Source organism: Pseudozyma hubeiensis (assembly GCF_000403515.1).
Source record: "Pseudozyma hubeiensis SY62 DNA, scaffold: PHS21, whole genome shotgun sequence".
Lineage (NCBI taxonomy): Eukaryota > Fungi > Basidiomycota > Ustilaginomycetes > Ustilaginales > Ustilaginaceae > Pseudozyma > Pseudozyma hubeiensis.
This window is the reverse complement of record NW_012133803.1, coordinates 334348-353391: the sequence shown is the minus strand read 5'-3', so window position 1 is coordinate 353391 and position 19044 is coordinate 334348. Positions and strand designations below refer to the sequence as shown.

At 56.8% G+C, this 19044-nt stretch overlaps 10 protein-coding genes across 10 annotated transcripts; 5 read left to right on the top strand and 5 right to left on the bottom strand.

The window, feature by feature from the left end:
• Positions 1–313: 313 nt before the first annotated feature.
• PHSY_002084 (hypothetical protein) lies at positions 314–2314 on the bottom strand (the record flags this gene model as incomplete). Its single annotated transcript, XM_012332709.1, has 1 exon — positions 314–2314. One exon carries the CDS (start codon positions 2312–2314, stop codon positions 314–316), a length of 2001 nt encoding a protein of 666 aa, XP_012188099.1.
• Positions 2315–2829: 515 nt separating this feature from the next.
• On the bottom strand, positions 2830–4713 carry PHSY_002083 (twinfilin; the record flags this gene model as incomplete). Its single annotated transcript, XM_012332708.1, has 1 exon — positions 2830–4713. One exon carries the CDS (start codon positions 4711–4713, stop codon positions 2830–2832), a length of 1884 nt encoding a protein of 627 aa, XP_012188098.1.
• Positions 4714–5253: 540 nt separating this feature from the next.
• Positions 5254–7670, top strand: PHSY_002082 (short chain dehydrogenase/reductase; the record flags this gene model as incomplete). Its single annotated transcript, XM_012332707.1, has 4 exons — positions 5254–5806; positions 5886–6180; positions 6439–6592; positions 7131–7670. The coding sequence occupies 4 exons, from the start codon at positions 5254–5256 to the stop codon at positions 7668–7670; spliced, it is 1542 nt and encodes a 513-aa protein (XP_012188097.1).
• Positions 7671–8104: 434 nt separating this feature from the next.
• PHSY_002081 (hypothetical protein) lies at positions 8105–8897 on the top strand (the record flags this gene model as incomplete). The annotated part of the gene is made up of 2 exons (XM_012332706.1): positions 8105–8468; positions 8557–8897. 2 exons carry the CDS (start codon positions 8105–8107, stop codon positions 8895–8897), a joined length of 705 nt encoding a protein of 234 aa, XP_012188096.1.
• A 115-nt stretch (positions 8898–9012) lies between these two features.
• Positions 9013–9519, bottom strand: PHSY_002080 (hypothetical protein; the record flags this gene model as incomplete). The annotated part of the gene is made up of 1 exon (XM_012332705.1): positions 9013–9519. One exon carries the CDS (start codon positions 9517–9519, stop codon positions 9013–9015), a length of 507 nt encoding a protein of 168 aa, XP_012188095.1.
• Positions 9520–9719: 200 nt separating this feature from the next.
• On the top strand, positions 9720–10589 carry PHSY_002079 (hypothetical protein; the record flags this gene model as incomplete). Its single annotated transcript, XM_012332704.1, has 1 exon — positions 9720–10589. One exon carries the CDS (start codon positions 9720–9722, stop codon positions 10587–10589), a length of 870 nt encoding a protein of 289 aa, XP_012188094.1.
• Positions 10590–11566: 977 nt separating this feature from the next.
• PHSY_002078 (hypothetical protein) lies at positions 11567–12628 on the bottom strand (the record flags this gene model as incomplete). The annotated part of the gene is made up of 1 exon (XM_012332703.1): positions 11567–12628. One exon carries the CDS (start codon positions 12626–12628, stop codon positions 11567–11569), a length of 1062 nt encoding a protein of 353 aa, XP_012188093.1.
• Positions 12629–12688: 60 nt separating this feature from the next.
• PHSY_002077 (hypothetical protein) lies at positions 12689–14301 on the bottom strand (the record flags this gene model as incomplete). The annotated part of the gene is made up of 3 exons (XM_012332702.1): positions 12689–12876; positions 13707–13975; positions 14201–14301. 3 exons carry the CDS (start codon positions 14299–14301, stop codon positions 12689–12691), a joined length of 558 nt encoding a protein of 185 aa, XP_012188092.1.
• A 348-nt stretch (positions 14302–14649) lies between these two features.
• On the top strand, positions 14650–16203 carry PHSY_002076 (acid phosphatase; the record flags this gene model as incomplete). Its single annotated transcript, XM_012332701.1, has 1 exon — positions 14650–16203. One exon carries the CDS (start codon positions 14650–14652, stop codon positions 16201–16203), a length of 1554 nt encoding a protein of 517 aa, XP_012188091.1.
• Positions 16204–16640: 437 nt separating this feature from the next.
• PHSY_002075 (probable ribonuclease) lies at positions 16641–18791 on the top strand (the record flags this gene model as incomplete). The annotated part of the gene is made up of 1 exon (XM_012332700.1): positions 16641–18791. One exon carries the CDS (start codon positions 16641–16643, stop codon positions 18789–18791), a length of 2151 nt encoding a protein of 716 aa, XP_012188090.1.
• Between the last annotated feature and the right edge of the window lie 253 nt (positions 18792–19044).

Sequence of the window (19044 nt, the reverse complement as noted above, 5' to 3'; positions counted from 1 at the left end):
TGGAAATCGAATATCATTATTCAAGCACCGACGAAGGATGGAAGTGCAGCCTTTGTGTGTGTCCCTTTTCAACATCTCTTTCTCCGATGAAACAAATTTCTCGAGGTTTATTTTTCTGCTTGCCGCAGGTCCGACCAGCTGCAGCTGCACAGTGCAGATCCCACCTTCTCTCGAAATTTCACATCCGCATGCAGTTGCAAGTCAGTCAACCCCCGCAGACACCTCTCTCTCATCATACGGTATCTATGGCTCCGTACTGTCCATTAGCAAAAGACTCGAACGATGTAGAAAGAGCGAAAAGCAAAAAAGAGTGTTAAGACTTCTCCGCAATCTCCCCCGCCAACCTTCCCAAATCGATCGTCTCCCCGACCTCCTCCACCCTCCCCAACCCTGTCTCCTCCTCCCTCCTGCCCTGCTCCGCTTCAGCACGCATCTTCTCCACCCTTGCATCCACGTCCCTCGCAAACGCCGCCAACAGCTTCTCCTCCACCTCGCCCTTCTTCTTGCTCCGCTCTCCACCCTTCCAGATCAGCACGCCCGCCGCGATGCCCGCCAGGAACGAGCACGGCATGAACGTTCCCGTCGACCAAGCGGGTCGGTCGTGGTAGTGGGTAGCGTAGCCCCACATGTATCCGCAGAGCAGGCATTGGAAGAGCGAGTTGAGATCGTTGAAGATCGTAATCCAGAGGGCGAAGGAGATCGAGAAGGCGTGGTGCGTGAACGTCTCGTGAGGACGGTACCAGGATTGGGATTCGGCGAAGGCGGTTTGAAGGTTGTAGAGGTGGGTCGCTTGGTGTGGGGTCAAGACTGCATCTCTGTCCAGCTCGACGGGCGCGGAACCTTCCTCGTCCGAAGTATCTTCCCCATCACCTTCTGCTGGTACCTTCTTCTTTTCGTGCTGCTTCTTCTGCGCCACCGAAGGAACGTCATTCTTATCCTGCAGCCTCGGCAACCCCCTCTTCTTCCTCAACCTCCACGTCAGATGCTGGTAGTACGCTATCCACCCCATCCTCCATGTATCCCTCAATCTCCACGGAATCAACCCCACACCCGGAATCGTAAACAACCCATTTTCAAATTGACTCCACACCTCCACCCAATAGTCCTTGTTCTTTCCTCCATCGATCGCCCCGACCAAGAACAACACCAACGCTGCACCTCCGAACACCACCAAAAAGCCGTAGATGCCCGCAATCACGCCGACGGGTGTCTTGAGGAACGCCCATACGCCTTGCATCGCGCGCTTGAACTTTTGTTTCTTGGTGAGCAGCTCGTGGACGTACGCGTCGAGGTGCAGGTCGTCATGGTCCTTCGCACCGGTGTGCCGACGAGGTGGATGACGTCCCTCTTCCAGCTGCAAGGTCGCTTCGGTCTCTGCTGCTTGCTCGTCGACCTCTTGGGCGGGTAGATCGATCACCGGTCGTCGATCGTACAGTCCGGGGATGTTGGGGAAGATCAAAGAATTGCCAATGTTGGATAGATGGCCTGCGGCGGATACACCTGGGTCTACGACATCGAGCGTGTCCACGAGGTATGCGCTGTGCTCGTCGTCGAAGGACGAGGATTCCGAGGTGGGAGTTGTGTCGGTGGTTGTCGTCGTCGCATCTTGGTCGCCACGACGAAGCGGTTGATCGTCGGTGGTATATGAAGAAGAATCTTGAGCCATGCTGCCGTATTTGCGGATGAGCGCCATGAAGGTGGTTTCTTTGGCTTGACCGTGTTGTCGTTCGGCTTCTTTCATGGGGTCGAGTGCGGCGATTCGACGCATTCGTTCCATGCGTCGTTGCTTTTCACGCTTCTCCGCTTTGCGATGATGTCTCTCTGCTACCCTTCGAACGATCCCGCCTCGTCTACTTCTTCCATACATCGAATCATCGTCATCGTCATCATCGTCCTCGCCCCTTGCCCTCTTCTCGCGCCTAGCAGTAGCACTAGCCTCAGCTTGAGCAGACAGCCTCGCTAGATACGACCCCCGCTCCGAAGTCACACTTCCGACATTGCTCGATTCTGTCGGAGCAGCATCCGCCGCCCTCACCACCTTACTGTCGTGCGATGCATGCTTGACTTCCGAGTTGAGCATCGCTTGCGCCTTGGCCAGATTCTTGGCCTCCGCAGCTCGGCGTCTACGCTCCTCGAGAGCAGCTTCCGGGACATTTGCTTCGTTCGAGTCAGAACCGTCGGAAGAGTCGGATGACGAAGGCTGTTGAGGTCGTGCGGTGGCAGTTGCGGTTGTGGCAGCAGCGATGGGCGATGATCGACGATGACGATGCTTTCGCAACCGCATGGTGCGATGACGAACGTGTCGGTGCGCCATGGTAATAGCGGGCAGCTAGGCGATGCTGATTGGTGTGTAGGATTGTCGACAGATGGTTGTGGTGAGGATGAACGAAAGTGTAGATGGTGGTCAAGACCAAAGTCACACCTTTGTGTTTTTGTAGATACGCGCAAAACACACACTGCACTGTGGTGTGGGGAACGCTGCAAGGCTATCAGTCAGTGTTGCGCTGCTGCACGTTGATTTTTCAATCGAAAATAATGGCATGCACGAATATGCACCTGCTGCTCTCGCCTCAAGTGAACGGCTCTTGTGTTCCGAAATTCGGGTCCTGCTTGGCTCTCACCATTGTTCTTAAGGGTCCATACAATTCGTCTGTCAAGACTTCTGACACCACGAAATCTCGCCTCATCCCCCAAGCACACTTTGCACACTTTGTGCCATTGTTTCGGTATGCATCAATTGCTACTCTAGAAACATTCCCTTGCCTCTCCTTCCCACGCTCGCGCCACTGCTGCTCCTCTCTGTCCACGCTTTTCGAGCTAGAAGCAGCGTCAATGCCGACTACTCGCACCCGCCTTTCTCGGCCTCGCAAATCCACCCTCCTTGATCACCGTCTGCGGAACCTCTTCAAACCCCGTACCCGCAAACTTGTGTCTCTCCTGCTTCAAAATCTCCTCCACTTCACCCTCCACAAGCGCATGCGTCAACTCATCCCTATCCGACGCCTCGAGCTTCTTGACCACGCGCATACCCGAGAAACCCTTGACGTGGTTCATGATGATCAACACGTTGCTCGAATACACCATCCTCGCCTTGACACCGCTCGAGGCTGGACAGCAGTAGAGCATCGCCACCACACTCTCCCCCGACGTCTGCATCGAGACGTTGTCCAGCCTGTAGAATGCGATGCGAGGGTCGTTGGCACTGAGCGCAGACGGCAGGTCGGCAGGTGGGACGAAGCGAGGTGGTGATTCTAGTTCCACCGTCTCGCTGCGCAGATCGATGGCCAACACCACCAGGTTCCACTCTGAAGTTCCAGAGGCGGTGGAAGCGAGACCCTGGATGGCTTCTAGCACCCCGTCGCCCCATTTGAATCCGACGGCGGGTCCACCGGCACCGCTTCCCGTGCTGTTGCTATTTGTGCTAGCGCGCTCGGTGGCTTGCAGCCTTCGCAGTTCTGCTAGCTCCTCCTCGCGCTGCGTGAGGCCACTCGTCGAAGGGCCCGACCCCTTTTCAATTGAGACGGCATTCTTTTGCGGCACGTCATCTCCCAAACTAGCCTGGTCGAGCGAGGTCGGCAACGTCGGCTGCGAGAGAGGTGTTGATGATGTCTCGGCCGATGGCGTCGGTGGCTCCTGAGGCGCCTTGGACTCCACAAATTCCTGCTCGGCCGTAGTCACCTTTGATTCCGGTTCGTCTTTCTGAACGGCCGACGCCACATTGGCTGCTGCAGCGAGCGTCGAGTCGGACGGCACTGTCGGCTGCGAAAGACTGTCTGACTGCCCTTGGGCTGCGCGTGGCGTGGTCGGCTCGGCCGGCGCTTTCACCTCGGAAGCAAATTGCTTGGCGTTGTCCTCCTTGTCAACAGGTGATGATAACAAGGGAGCAGCCTCTTCCAGCTTTGCGTCGGTCGCAGGCGGTGTGGGACTCTTGAAGGCCGAAGTGAACTCGTGAGAATTGTACCTCTTCGGAACGGGTGCCGACGCTACCGTGGGTTGTTCCGACTCGGGTACAAGTTCAGGACGTTCCGCCGCTGGAGATGCGCCTCCGCTTGCGCCGACGCTGTTGACGCCCGTCACGCCCGAGGTGGATCCTAGATTGGAAGGGTTGTCGCTCGAGGCTGCAGCGGCTGCTTTCGTGGGCGTATCGTTCGACGATTCATCCGCCGACCTCAAGTTGTTCGTCCTGCCAGCCGAGCCAAAGTTCCTCTTTGCACCGCCCGAGCCCGTCCCCGCAGCCTCCGATGCAGCCATTCCCGCCGTCTTGAGCTGAGGATTCTGGTAGTCATGCTTCCGGCTATTACGCAGCTTGGTAGGCCACAAAAAGTCTCTGGGTGTAGCTCCAAAAATGGTCTCCAGGAAGTTGCGTTCGGTGAGACCGGCCATGAGCGAAGAGCGCGTGATGGCATACTGCATCTTCTCCTTGATCTTGGCTCCATCCGGCTGGTAGGAACAGCAGAGCCACTCCCACTCGCCCGAAGCTGACTGGCTGTCGAGACGATACAACGCATACCCGCTGCGCTGAGGATCGTTGGCAAACAGCTTGGATAGCACCGGCACAAAGTCCTCCTTGTCGCTCACGTCTGGGGAAGAAGGCGAGGCTGTGTCGACGAGTTTGAGGAATCCACCGTCGTTCTGGACGAGGATGGCACGCACCGACTCGTCCGCCTGCTTGAATGCCTGCGCGAGGTCGTCGGCGATCGGGATGTTGGACATGCTGGCAATGCAACCCAGGGAAAGCGGATGGTGGGGGCGATGATGAGGGTGAGGGTGAGATAGATGGCGACGATGATGTTGGCTGGCCAAGCAGATGGTGAGTGGATGCAGCGAAAGGGAATTGAGTCGTTCTTCTCATCTGCGTCATCGTCGGTAGCCAGCGAAGCGCTCCTGTGCGTGGAGTTGTGTTGATTTCAGGCACCGCCCGCACACTGACACAGCCGAGTTCGTCTTGTCGGGTGCGTTGGACCGTGCAGCGAGGTTTTCCTGATAATGTTACGCCACGTCTACTACCGGGTAATTTCTGTGTCCGGCCGGGCGCGCAAACGAGGCCGAGACCGGTTATTCACAGAGAGCTGCAGGCCGAGCTGGTGTCTTCTTTATGATGCCGCTCCCGAGTGCGGGGGATTCTTGACTTGTTCAGCCTTTCCATTCTTCTTCTTCTTCTTCTTCCACCGAACCCTCACACCCCATCTCCAGCCCTTCTCAAAACACCCAGCTTACATATCCACGATGCCCAAGGACGCAGCTCCCGAAGTAATGCCCGAGCTCGGCGCTCAGCGCCTCTTCTCGCTCCACGGCAAGATCGCGCTCGTGACCGGTGGCGGTACCGGTATCGGCAAGATGATCGCAGCCACCTACATCCGCAACGGTGCCAAGGTGTACATCGCCAGTCGAAAGCTTGCAGACCTGCAAAAGGTTGCTGAGCAGCTGAGCAAGCTCGCGCCCAGCGATCCTGAGGGCAAGAAGGGGCTCTGTGTGGCGCTCCAGGCCGACGTCGGCAGCAAGGCCGGATGCGATGCGCTCGCTGACCAGGTCAAGAAGGCCGAATCCAGACTCGACATTCTGGTCAACAATTCGGGTCTCACCTGGGGTGCACCCATGGTCGACTTCCCCGAAGACAAGGGCTGGAACAAGGTGTTTGACCTCAACGTCAAGAGTCAGTTCTACCTCACCGTTGCGCTGTTGCCGCTGCTCGAAAAGGGAAAGAGCAACCTCGAGCACGCAACGGTTCTCAACATTGCTTCTACCGCTGCTATCGTGCCCCTTGCTGAAGGCGGTCTCTCTGCTCCCGGTAACGGCACCTATTCTTGTAAGTGGAACGTTCGAGTTAATCTATACTGTAGGAAACTTGACCGCTGACCTTGAACCTGCCTTCTTTTTCTTCGCAGACCAACCATCCAAGGCTGCATCGCTGCACCTCACCAAAGTGCTCGCCAACTCGCTCGCCGAGAGGTTCATCATGGTCAACGCCATCTGCCCCGGTGTGTTCCCCTCGCGCATGACCGCGTACGGTCTCGAGGAGAACCGCGACCTGCTCGAAGGCATCCAGCCCACCGGTCGTGTGGGTACGCCCGAGGACATTGGCGGTGTCGCCATGTTCTTTGCGTCTCGTGCAGGTGCTCACTGCACCGGTACTGGTATCGTTGTTGACGGCGGTCAGAGCATTCAGTTCCAGCCTCGCCTGTGAGGTCAGATCGCTATGAAAACGAGACGGATGGGAGGAACATCAAGCTCTTTCGTCGTGCTATGCTTTAGTGTGTGCAATGGTGTGGCGTGGTGGAGAAAGGCAGTGAGGTTGAACAAGGATCAATGACACGAGAAGCGGTACAAATACAAGCCCGAACAAGAACGATCGAGGAGAAGCAGTCTAGTCTTGAACGTAACGGCGACGCATTGTTCTGTACTTTTTGAGTGAGTAAAGTGTTTCCGTCTCTGTTGTAGGGACGCATTGGACAAGCAAAGCATCGGAACCGAAGAGGTTGCGTCAGCGATCGTCGCTATGCTGCAAAAAGAGCTAGAACGTGATTGCGTCCTCACCTCTCTTGACAAACTCGGCGAGATCGAGCTTGGCCTGGATCTCCTTTTCATCGGTAAGGTGTGCGTTTCTAGCAAACATGCTGCGCAGCTTACCCAAGAAGTTGTATTTTGGGTCTGGATAGTCTCTTCCTAAGCGATGAAGCTGTTGCAGAGCGAGCAAAGAGCATGTCAGTGTCTGCACCGTACCGATTGATGCAAATGCTTGAAAATGAAGCGGCTGCCTGAACCCTCACCTCTTTGTATAGCCCGATGGCTCTCGCCCGCATAGGATGTCCGAGTGGCGGCATTGCAGGTTCGTTCACGTCGTTCCGAGAGCTAGCGCCGTGTGAGTGTGTATTGTGAGCCCCTTGGATCCAGTATTGTCGGCCACAGTAGTTGTGGTCGCCTGAAGGGAAGAGGCTCGAACGTTGAAAGTGAGCATCTGGAGGCTGACAAAAGGGCACCGGCTCCCGCTCCACATTCAACGGCTTAGCCGACATGTGACAACCAAAGAATAACGCCGAAAAATTAAGGGTCTGAAAAGCTTTACAGTGTTCAAAGTAGTTCTTCTTCTCGTCATCACAACGCTCGCTATCTTCTCTACAACGACGACTCAGGGACGCAGTGACTTCAACATGGACCGCTTCAAACAAGACTCTGAGCTTGACGAGGCGACCAAAGCCGAGACCGCCGATGCCCTCGCCAAATCGCGCCAGTTCCTCACCTCACGTCTTCTGCCCGACCTCGATCGCGCAAATCGTGACCACCAAAGCCTCGTCGCCCAGATCGACGAGTACAAGAAGCTCCGCGAAACGCTCAGATCACTAGACACCGACGAAACTAGTATCAAGCACTCAGTCTCGAAACACAAGGATGCGGTGTTGCTCGCAGATATCGGCGGAGGAGTCGCTGCAGAGACACAACTCGTGCACGATGAGAACCCCATCATCTCGCTCGGTCTCGCCAACTTCTACGCAGAGCTCACCAACAGAGAAGCAAGAGCCTTCATCACCAAGAAGCTGTCCTTGCTCGAAACCAAACGCGATCGAGCAATAGACAAGCTCGCCAAGATCGAGGCTCATATTCACCTTACTTCCACCTCGATTACGCAGCTCGACAATCTGCACCGCGGTGGTTCAATTGTTGACGATGTGTAGCTGCAAGAAGCGCCTGTACACAGAACCGGGAACTACGGACCATCACACTCAGGCAGTGCCTTGGGGCGTTGCGTGGACATACGAGTCATTTCACCGAGTCGCGTTAATAGGGCCCACCATCGATGAACGAGGGTCAAATCAGGTCGACTGTGGAGAGGCATGACGATATCGAGCGTTTGCTACAGAGCGATAGTTGTCGTCATCTTCACTGTACTCGGTGCGAAACCAGATTGTCATGTCGACATACTGCAGCCCTGGTCGCACTTACTCAGTGCAGACTGCGCATGCCGGAAGATGATCAACCTAGATGAAGTCGTCTGGTGGGAATGAGGTGGGCATCCTCAGATTCAACCCACTCGAGTGGGTTCGACTCAGAGATGAATTGCCACTCTGGCTACCACACGCTCTTCAAGCTTTGCAACCACCATCGTCAAATGCTCATCATCCTCGACACATTCAGACGCAGGCGAATCAACATGCGCGTGATCAAACCGAACACAATGTTTCGTATCCTGTTGCTGGTCGTCATCTCGGTCGTGCATTGTCAAGCGTCTCGACCCAAGAAAGTAATCGCATTCGACAGCAGCCCCGTGCAAAAGCGTAATCTCGGAGGGAAGCTGAAGGACTGGTACCTCATCAACCACACCAAGAACTACTTCTGCACCGACACCGGTCGTCTGGTGCCTGTCGATCCCCACACGGGTCACATGCTGTTGAAAGGCCTGCGAAGGCGTGACAATTGGTTCGACGATTTGGTCGGTCATTCGCACGCTACGGAGCGTGGAATTTGTCGAAATCGTAAGTCGCCAAATGTCCTTAGGCTGCGTTTGGAAGAGTCTGATTTGCTGACTGTTTGTGCTTGTGCTTTTCGGTCTTGGATTCACAGCGACTTGGGTTCTGCCTCAAGGCTGGACGCAGCCAATCCCTGTGACGCAGTTCAACGCCCAGTATCCGTGGATGACGGTGGACGACCGTGGTCAGATTCGTTTGCGCGACGATTTTCGGAGCTGGTTGGAGCAGCGACAGGCTGCTGGAGCCCAGATGACGGCTCCTGCTGCCGGTGGCGGTGCTGGCGGTGGAGCGGGCGCTGGAGCGCTTCCAGATGGCGGAGCAGGCTACATTCCTCCTTCGGCGATGACTTTTGCTCCTGGAACGGGTACCGCTTCTGGATTGGGACAGAACTCTTTCGGCAATGGTGTCACCGCTGGCAGCGCCGCGCACATCTGAGGGGAGGGCTTCAGCCGGAGCAGGCCTCTGCCATAGCTGTCGCAAGACCAGCGTTGCAATAATCCGAGATGCTACTCTCTTGTTGTGGTTGTTGAAGCTTTCTGCTTGGTCATCATCACTTGCCGATCGCCTTGATCGCAATAGGATTGGCGTGTATGCTCACCCCCGTCATCCTAATCTCGCTTGTTGGTCTGTTCTTTGCATCCACATCAACCGCTTCCATCGCGTCCAATGTCCCACCATCCTCGGCACCGTCGATGACCTTGCCTATTATCGTATACTTTCCATCCAGATGCGGCTGCTTTGCATACGTGATAAAGAACTGCGACTTGTTGGTGTCCGGACCCGCATTTGCACATGCGACGATTCCACGACGATCAAACCTGAGCGTCGAACGGATCTCATCTGCGAACGGTTTGCCCCAGATCGAATGTCCTCCTTTGCCCGTCCCGGTTGGATCGCCGGTCTGGATCATGAACGATTTGATGTTGCGATGCCATTTGACACTGTTGTAGGTGCCGGAGGCGCAGTGACCGAGGAAGTTTTCGGCTGCGCGGGGGGTGATGTCGCAGAACACTTCGATCTTGAGGTCGCCGAGGTTGGTGTGCAGCGTGACCGACATGATTGTGCGGTTCGAAGGTGGTCGAGCTAGACCGAGGGAAGCAAGGGCAGGAAGAAGAAGAGCAAGTTCGAGAAGCTTTCCACGTTTCGAAATCCGAGTTCCGCAACTTTTGTTCGGCACAGCTCCACTTTTATGGGAAAAACGTGAGGCAGCACAGCACGACATCAATTAGGGTCGGACTAGAGTTGCCGAATTTCGCTATGCGCCAAGCATTGACAGCTCGCACAGACACTGCGCACAGCCTCGCTACTGTATCTACACCTCCCACCATCATCATCCTTGGTCATCGTGCAGTCTGTGCGATAGCCATCGCTGGCGATGCCGCGCAACGATCATGCGGATATAGATCCGCTGCCAGACGAGCCTCCGCCTCCATACGAACCGCTGAACGAACTTTCGAACGCAACCGCAACCAGCACAAGCCACACTGCGAGCGCAGCGGCAGCATCGTCAAGCGCACCGACAACGAGTCAAGTACCCCCCTCAAGCTTTCCTTCGACCGCTGGCAGTCATGCATCGCACAATCCTTTTCTTGCGCCCGAAGAGCAAGGCCCTACTACCACCAGCACCGGAGCTGTTTCGCCAAATGTTGCACCGAGCACAAATCCGTTCTTGAGCTCAGTCACACCACAAGCAACGGATGCATCGACGTCTTTCACAGTGACATCGCCTGCTGCTCCTACCACATCGAATCGTCCGCCCAGCCTTCCACCGCGAACCTACACTGCACCTCAGAGCCCCGCGCCGTCTCAATCGCCATCGCAATCGCAGTCAGCACAGACTCGACCAAGTCTAGACTCTCGGCACTCGCGTCTGTCGTCGACCGCGTCCGTCGCATCACCTCCTCCAGCCTCTCCCTCCACTTTTGCTCCTCCGTCCGGGCCTCCTCCGCCCACCTCGCCATCCGCGTCCTCTTCTCACTCTCAACACCGTCCCCACACCGACTCGTATCGACCCACCACTGTCCCCACTCCCGGCCAACCATTGCTCCGGAAGGGCAAGCTTCTCGTATATCCACGCGACTGGCGCGGATGTCCGAAATGCAACGATACTGGCTACAAGCACGGTGATCCGAACGACCCGCACAAGAGCTGTTGGGACAAGTACGGAAAGACGTATACGTCGGCGATGAGTTATTCGGTGGGGTTGAATGGTGCGACGAGTCATTTTCAGAGGCCGTTGCCGGTGGTGAGTGGGCCTGCGATGATGGGAGGAGGAGGAAGGCCGAGTCATGGGTATGCGGGAGGGGGATATCCTGGTGCTGGTGGAGGTGGATGGGGTGGGCCGCCGGCTGGTGGTAATGCGTATGGGGGTTACAACGGGTACGGACCACCTGGTCACGCTCCACCGCCATCGACAGCAGCAGCACCGGTACGACCGCCGCCCGCGCCGAGCACACCCACCGTCGACGCCGAGACCGAAGGATCGCGCATGTCCGACGTTCCTCCGAACTACCAAGACGCTAGCAACGTGAATGAGGACCAACGACTTCCATCGCAGTACATCCCCCCGCCTATGCCTCCCCCCGGTCACGGTCCACCCCCACGACCCGCACCTCCACCACACCACGCTCCACCACCAGGTGCTTTCGTAGGAGGCTTCCCTCCACACCCCGGTCACCCCTACCCACCACCACCACCACAGGTGCAGCAGCCGTTCTACGGCGGTGGGTTCGTACGTCCCCCACCCCCCGGCGCATTGGTCGTCATGCCCGGCGATCCCAGGATCGGCGGAAGACTGTGCTACGAATGCGGCGGCAGGGGGATCATTGAGAGCTTTTGGTTGGGAGATGAGACGTGCTTCCGGTGCGGCGGCAGTGGGAGGATCTTTCGTTGAGACGCAGAATATACCCAGTGAAATGCATGTTGTCAGAAATGGAGAGGATGTGTGGGTCTAGAATTGCAAGAATGTGAGAGATAGAATTGATGCTGATGCGAGCTGTTGCGGTTGACGGGGGTCTAGGGACGAACAAAGGAAATGAACAAGCAGAATGAGGACATGTGAAAAACGGGGCCAAGCAAAGGTGGTGAACAAGGGCTAGGTCTATCTATCGTGCTACTGAGGGGAAACCGTAATCAGCCGCCTCCTCCCTGCGGCTCTCGTAAGCGGGCGAAGGCACCGCCTCTGCCTGTTCCACCACGCCGAATCGACCCAGACTCTCGACCGAGCTCAAAAAGGCCAGCTGTTGGGCGGAAAGACCTCTCTTGGGGTAGGAGTACTGCGATCGAACCAGCGTCCAGCTGAGCGGTTCCGAGATGTTTCGTCCGGCGAGGGTGGGACGTGGCGAGGAGGCAGCGTTTGTTTGGGCTCTTTGGCGGATACGAGATGGAGTGGTGATGCCTCCGAAGGTGGGTAGGAGTGGGGTGGAGGACTGTCGTGCCATGGTGAAGCCGTTGGAGAAGGTGGGGGTGGTGGTGTTGCTGGTGGTGCGTGGACGAGGGCGTGTCTGTGGACGGTGCGATGCAAACGATGCGGAGGTTTGAACGGGCGAAGTGGAGAGCGGATCTGACATTTCGTACTGAGGCGAAGGTCGTGCCGAGAGCGGCTGTGAAGCTGGCCAGTCTCTCGACGCAGCAAGCTGCTCAACACCTTGTGCCTCGTGGTCATCATCGGAAGCATCTCCGTCGAGCTCTTCTTGACGAGCAGCCGCATCGGCAGCACCGATCGCAGCCTGTTGATCTCTTTGCATAGCCGCCAATGCTTCAGCCTCCTCCTGCGCCTTGAACAAGATCATCTCGTCATCGCCCACCTGATCCGTATAAGCGGGAACCGGCCAAAACGAGTGGTGGTCGTCACCGTCGTCCCAAGGATTGCGCTGCCTAGCACGCAGCTCGTTGCGATACGCAAGACCTGGCGGTTCGAGGTAGTAGGATCGAATGGGAAGCGCGAAAAAGTTCACAAAGGATCGCCACTTGCGTTTGAGCGGATGGCGAAGTGCGTCGAGCTCGGTTTGTGGTGGCAGACGAAGAAGGAGGCGTGGTGGAGTAGGCTGAGTGGCACTGACTTGTGTGTCTGATGGTGCGTGCGTTGAAGTGAGTAGGCAAGGCGGAGGGCAAGCGGGCGAGCCGACGTCCAGCGTCGGTCTTGAGGAAGGGGCAACCGCAGCCATCTTGATGAGAAGGAGAGACGAGACGCGAGTTGGGTCAAGAGGTCTTTGATGCGGAATAGTTTAGAGCATGAGGACGAGAAGCTTGAGACAAGGATGCGTACGAATGAGGTAGATGGTGCGACGAATGAGGAATCGTGCCTGATACAACGTCAATGCTTTACGAGTGGCGGCGGTGTCAAGGCGAGTGATGTGGTGCGGAGAAGGTTGAGATGTATGCGAAAGATGGCGAAAAGATGCGGAGAAGGTAGCTGTGATAGGTGGTAGGGATGGTCGTGAGGAGGAGCAGAAGCTGATAGAGGTCCGCAAGCTCACCTGCCAGTTCGTTGGAAGAAGTGCAGCGGGACCAGGTTCGAGGGGCAAACGAGGGACCAAAACCTTTCTGACGGGTACAGAACCGAGATTTGCGTCCTTGTCGGGCTTCCCGCCACAAAAGTGGCTAGCCAGGGTCCAGCACAGCCGCAGTGCATGTGATGCCTTTTGCCAAGGCGAAACCAAGCTATGCCCTCAACACAGATTGCTGCCGCAACTGCGATAAGGTTTTCCCAGCGTCCCGCTCAACCTAGCCCGCTCCGGGGCTTGACTCTATCGCAAGCTCATACAACAGGCTCGTGCTGACTCACACTTTTCTCACCCACACATACGAGGAGCTGTACAGTAACAAGCTGATCATCGTTGTGCATAATCTAGAGGCCAAAGCGGCCGACAGCCCGTCTGAGCCTATCAGTAGCTGTCTCGCGGTATCAAGTGACAATCAATCAGACTGAGGGTTGAGGATCACAACGGGGCGGCGAGTGGCGGATCCTCTTGGTCCTCTTGGCTGTCGCTGATTGGCTCGACAGTCACAGCAGCAAGTGCGGGGGAATGCGAGCCGAATCGAATGGCACTTCTGGCAAGAGACTCCTCTGTCGCCCCTTCTGCGCGTCTGGAATTTTGCAGATTTAAGCTACAGGGACCATACGTTGAGAGGCTAGGAACAGATCACAAACATTCCAAAATCCTTTTTCTAAGATCACACCACCAGATCGGCCGGTGGGGGAGAGATCAGGATCCGATTGCGTCCGACAACCCGATCTGTTACCGTCGTCGAGGGAAACGTGGTCGTCAACGTCGCTGTCGGAGTCTGGGACGGAATTTCGCCTTTTTGACGTTTCATGCTGATATCTGTCGATCCATCTTGAAGCCACCTGAAGGCATTGCTGGAGCCAGATCGTAGTCCCAACGTTGAACTTTACGCCGTTGCCAGTGTTTGTCGCCTTACACTCAAGGCAGAGGCCGCCCTTGGCCCCTCGTTCGCCGCTCCGAGTCTGGATGCAGGTATCGGCGCCTAAACGCCGGCTGCAGCTGTACCTGTCGAGTTAAGCGAGCTGCGAGTGGGAGAACGTGCTCACCATCCACCGTCCCCAATTTCAGCTTTTCTTCTCGTTCGTTTATGCGTGAAAAAGGGTTGGTAGTAGACCCTTGCTGCCGCCCTCGTCTGTTCCTCGTCTAGTCTCACTGCTATACAATAGATGGCGACTACCTGTCGATGCGGTTCGCTATGCGTCGTCCCGAAGAGCAACACAACGTGCTCACTGTTGCCGCTTCTGTGCAACCCGCCGCCGCCGCCGACGACGCCGCTCCGGTCCAGGCTTTCGGCTAAGCATCCACGTTCCTATTGATTTCTTCCTCACCATTGCCCCGCTTGCAAGTCCGCTGAAGCGTGTGTGCATCGAGATTTTTCTGCTTGCCATGACAGATTCGACGAATCTCATTCGATGCCGACAGAGCCGGCTAACCGCTCAGCTGCTTCACGTGTGTAGGGGCTGAAGGGCTTTTGGATTGCCGTCTCTTGCCGCCCGCTGCATGAAACGCGCTCTCGCCTGTCTGCATTGCCACCGCCGGACCGCTTCTACGCCTCGACTGCCTGCATCAAGGAGACTCGACTTCCTAGAAACGTTATAAGCAGCGTCCGCATCGACGTCCTCTGCAATAATATTGTCCACCAACCACTGCCCCTTCCTCGTCCCTGCCCCTCTTCGAACATGAAGGTGCTCACAATCGCCCCCTTCTTGGCGCTGCTTGCGGCTGTCGGGTCCACATCGGCCTACGAGTACCCCAACATTCCCTCCGACAAGACCACTCCCACTCAAACTCGTCTCTCGTTCAAGGAGCTCAACGCCGTCTCTGTCGCCTGGAACACCTACCAAAAGATCGACAAGCCCTGCGTTGCGTACGGCACTTCGGCCAACAGCCTCACAAAGCGTGCTTGCTCGTCCACCTCGGACACCTACCCGACCTCGCGCACCTGGTTCAACAATGTCGTGCTCAACAACTTGGCTTCCAACACCAAGTACTTTTACAAGATCGACTCGACCAACTCCACCACCCAGTCCTTCACCAGTCAACGCAAGCCCGGCGACACGTCGGCGTTCGCCGTCAACGCCGTCATCGACATGGGCGTGTACGGTCTCGACGGATACACCACCACCATGAAGCGCGACATCCCCTTCGTCCCTCCCAGTCTTACCCACTCGACCATCGACCAGCTTGCTCAGAGTGTCGACCTGTACGACTTTGTCATTCACCCCGGCGACTTTGCTTACGCCGACGACTGGTTCCTGCGCCCGCAGAACCTGCTCGACGGTAAGGACGCCTACGCTGCCATCACTGAGCTTTTCTTCAACCAGCTGAGCGTCATCTCGTCGGTGAAGCCCTACATGGCAGGCCCCGGAAACCACGAGGCCGCTTGCCAAGAGGTCAACTACAAGCAGGGAGTCTGTCCCGAGGGTCAGTACAACTTTACCGACTACTCGCGCCGCTTCGGACCCAACATGCCTACCACCTTTGTCTCGCAGAGCAAGGTGTCTGCTGCCAAGAACAACGCCACGCTGGCTCGTAGCCTTGCTCTGCCGCCGTTCTGGTACTCGTACGACTACGGTATGGTCCACTTTGTCTCGATCGACACAGAGACTGATTTCGCCAATGCTCCCGACACGCCCAAGCTTGGTGCCGGTCCGTTTGGACGCGCCAACCAGCAGATCGAGTTCCTCAAGGCCGATCTCGCCTCGGTTGATCGCAAGGTTACGCCTTGGGTCATCGTGATGGGTCACCGACCGTGGTACAGCACGGGTGGAAGCGACAACGTCTGCTCGGAGTGCCAGGCCGCCTTCGAAGACATCTTCTACCAGTACGGCGTCGACCTCTTCGTCGCCGGCCACGTCCACAACCTTCAGCGTCACCAGCCCATCTACAAGGGCACCGTCGACCCCAACAACCTCAACGACCCCAAGGCTCCCTGGTACATCGTCGCCGGTGCCGCAGGCAACATCGAGGGCTTGGAAGGCGCAGGCGTCCAGCCAGCCTACACCGCCTTCGCCGACAACACCCACAACGGGTACGCGCGTCTCACCTTCCAGGACGTCAACCACCTGAAGGTTGAGATGGTCCACTCGACCGACGGAGGAGTGCTGGACTCGGCCATCTTGTACAAGAAGCACGCTGACCAGTTCGTTCAGCAGACACCTCCTGCTGCCAAGAGGAGGTCGTTGCTCGCATCGATGTTGAACCTTGGCAGCTCGATCACGCGTGACGTTTAGATTCCTGCGCAGCTGTGTAGAGCGCTTGTCGGATAGATAGTAATGGCCCAATCGAAGATGATTGGCAACATTGTCGATAGTGTGCGTGTATGTTGCAGTTGAGAGCTACGAAAGATGAGGTGAGAAGGGTCCGAGATCCGCAACCCGATTTTGTGATCTGACAGCCAATTTGGCGTAGAAGCGCACGTTGCCACTGCCGATGCAGAGCACGCGGAAGCACGCACGCCTCCACCTCGTGCTGCCCTCTTTGTGCGCATTTCTTCTCGAGAAAGTCGCCGAGATTTCGAGTTCATGTCAGCCTTGCTCGTTCATTCACATCTTCACCATCGATACGTCTCCTGACAGTATTGATTCCGACCGAAACTTGACTACCATCATGAGATCTTGATCGACCCCGCCAGCCTTGTTGGTATTTCCGGCAACCACGCTATACCACAATGCTACGCTTCGCTGCGCCGGCGCTGCGCCGGACCAGTCCTGCAACGATATCTCCAGCCTATCGATCAGCGATACCAGCCAGATGCATTGCTTCATCTAGCAGCAAAGGTGCGCAAGTGCAAGAAGATGCTATCGGAAACACCGCACAAGACCCTCCACAGAACGAGCCGCCGATCAATGAGCCGCCGAAACTGGGCAAACGAGCACGCAAGGCCTTGAAGGCACGTCAGAGGCAAGAGCAGGACCGCATAGCAAAGGACGCCAAGGCAAACGCTAGAGCTGAAGCGCGCGAACAGGAGAGCACGGCTGCGAACAAGAGTGATGATGATAGCAGTGGTAGGGGATTGGCGCCCGCCGAGGTCAAGCCGATCCTCAAAGTCAAGCATGTCCTCGATGCGGCGAGTGGAACATCGGCAGCGAGACCTGTGCAGAGCAAGGAGCTGGACCAGTGGAGGGCCAAGATGAAAGGTCAAGACGGGACTGATCCCACAGCTGGCTGGAGCGGCTCGCTTTTCAGAAGTCACATCTCTTCGCTTCTATCTGGATTCGGCACTTCACCCAGCACTCGCCCTTTGCAGGAGACCGATCTTCCAACATCCTCGACCATCGACAAGTCCCGTCCAAACTCGACATCGAACACAAACATCAACGGCGATGACCGTGAAAAGGCATCAACGCGATCACAACACAAACGAGGCTCCTCCACGCCATTCATGACCAAGTCCGAGCGCATGGAATCACAGGCGCGCGTCATCTTCCAAGCCATCCGCGAAGCGCGTGAACGCGGGATCGTCGACGAAGACGAGTCCTTCTTCTACCCTTACCCGGAAGGCGTACCCCCCAAGGATGTGGATGGCAAGGATGCCGTGTGGCTCAACCTCGGTCCGGATCCCGAGGCGTGGGGGCGTGAAGTGCCGCAGGTCAAAGACAAGTGGCTGGAAGTGCTTTCGCTCGGGCTGGCAAAGGAGATCACCGGACGACCGCAGGCAGAAGAAACCGAGGTCGAAGCTGGAGAAGAGGAGGAGGTCGAGCAGCAGTCGGAGTTCGACCATCTCGTCGAAGACTACGATCTCGAAGATCACGAGCGGCTGGAACAGCTGGGCGACTCCATCGTCAACATGTCGTCTCGACTGCTCGCATACCTCTCCTATCCAGATGTCAACGAAGGCTCGCTCACCAGGCTATCCAACTATCCAACCCAGAACAACTTCCTGGCGCTCCTCTTCCAAGAATGCGGTCTAGCCGCTCGAAGAGACGAGCTACGACGCGAGCTCAGGGCCGAACACCAACAGCAAGACGACACCACCACCACCAACAGCATGGCAAGGAGGGAAAAGCGGTACTCCGGGGCATCTCAGACTGAAGAGGAAAAAGCACGTCTGCCGCTTCTCATCAAACGCGATGCCGACATGTTCGAGGCGTACGCAGCCGCGGTGTTTCTGAGCAACGGACAGGATTTCAACGTTGTCCACGAGTGGCTGTGTCACCTGTTCCGACCGTTTCAGGATCAAGCGTACCGGTTCATGGTGCAGAGGAGTGAAGCTTTGGCGAGGATGCAGGCGAATCGAGCTGCTGCTGCATCTGCTGCCTCTACCGCTGCTGCCACTGCCGCCGCAACAGCAGCAATCAGAAGATCAGACACACCAGGATCGCCCACCAACCTGTCCGCCGACGGGCTCGGCATCAAATCCGCCTCTGTCGATCCCTCCTCCGTGCCCTTTTCCTCGCTCTTCCCGGACTTTTCCCGTTCCGAGAAAACCTCTCCCATCCCGACCTACGCGCTCACCGCTAGCGAAGCCTTCATCACGGACGAGTTCCTCACCGTCGCCGCACGTGCACGTCGTCAACGCGAAGAACGACTGCGCGAAGAACTCCGACTGCAAGACCAAACCGAACTCATGAACATGGGCTGGTTCCGCAAGGGTTTCCTCAATCTACGCACCGGCTTCCGTCAGAACGTGTTGGGCAAAGATGTCGTGAGGGAGGAGGAGGCGAGGTTGAGACAGAAGATCAACGAGCAGAGAGGCATGAGCGAGAAGGATCGACAGCGGTTGAGGGCCAGAGAGAGGAACGCAGCGGGTGTGTCGGTCAGGAGCACGGGGAGCAAGAAGAAGAAGAAGGTGGCCGAGGAGGAGGGTCAGCAGGACTAGCGGTCAGGCTGAGGTGCGAAGGGACAAGGGATTAGATGCGGATAGAGAGTGCGGATAGACATTGCAATGCAAACCTTGCAGCTCTACCTGTGATTAGGGCATTGTCATGTTGAAACATTCCCCGATCCGCTACACGCGCCCTGAACCATCTGCCCTTTGATGGCGCCACATCTGGCAAAGAACGACCTCAGAGTCACTGGCTAGATGCTTTTCAGCGCCATCGAGATTGCGTCTGTCTATGCAACGCAGCCGC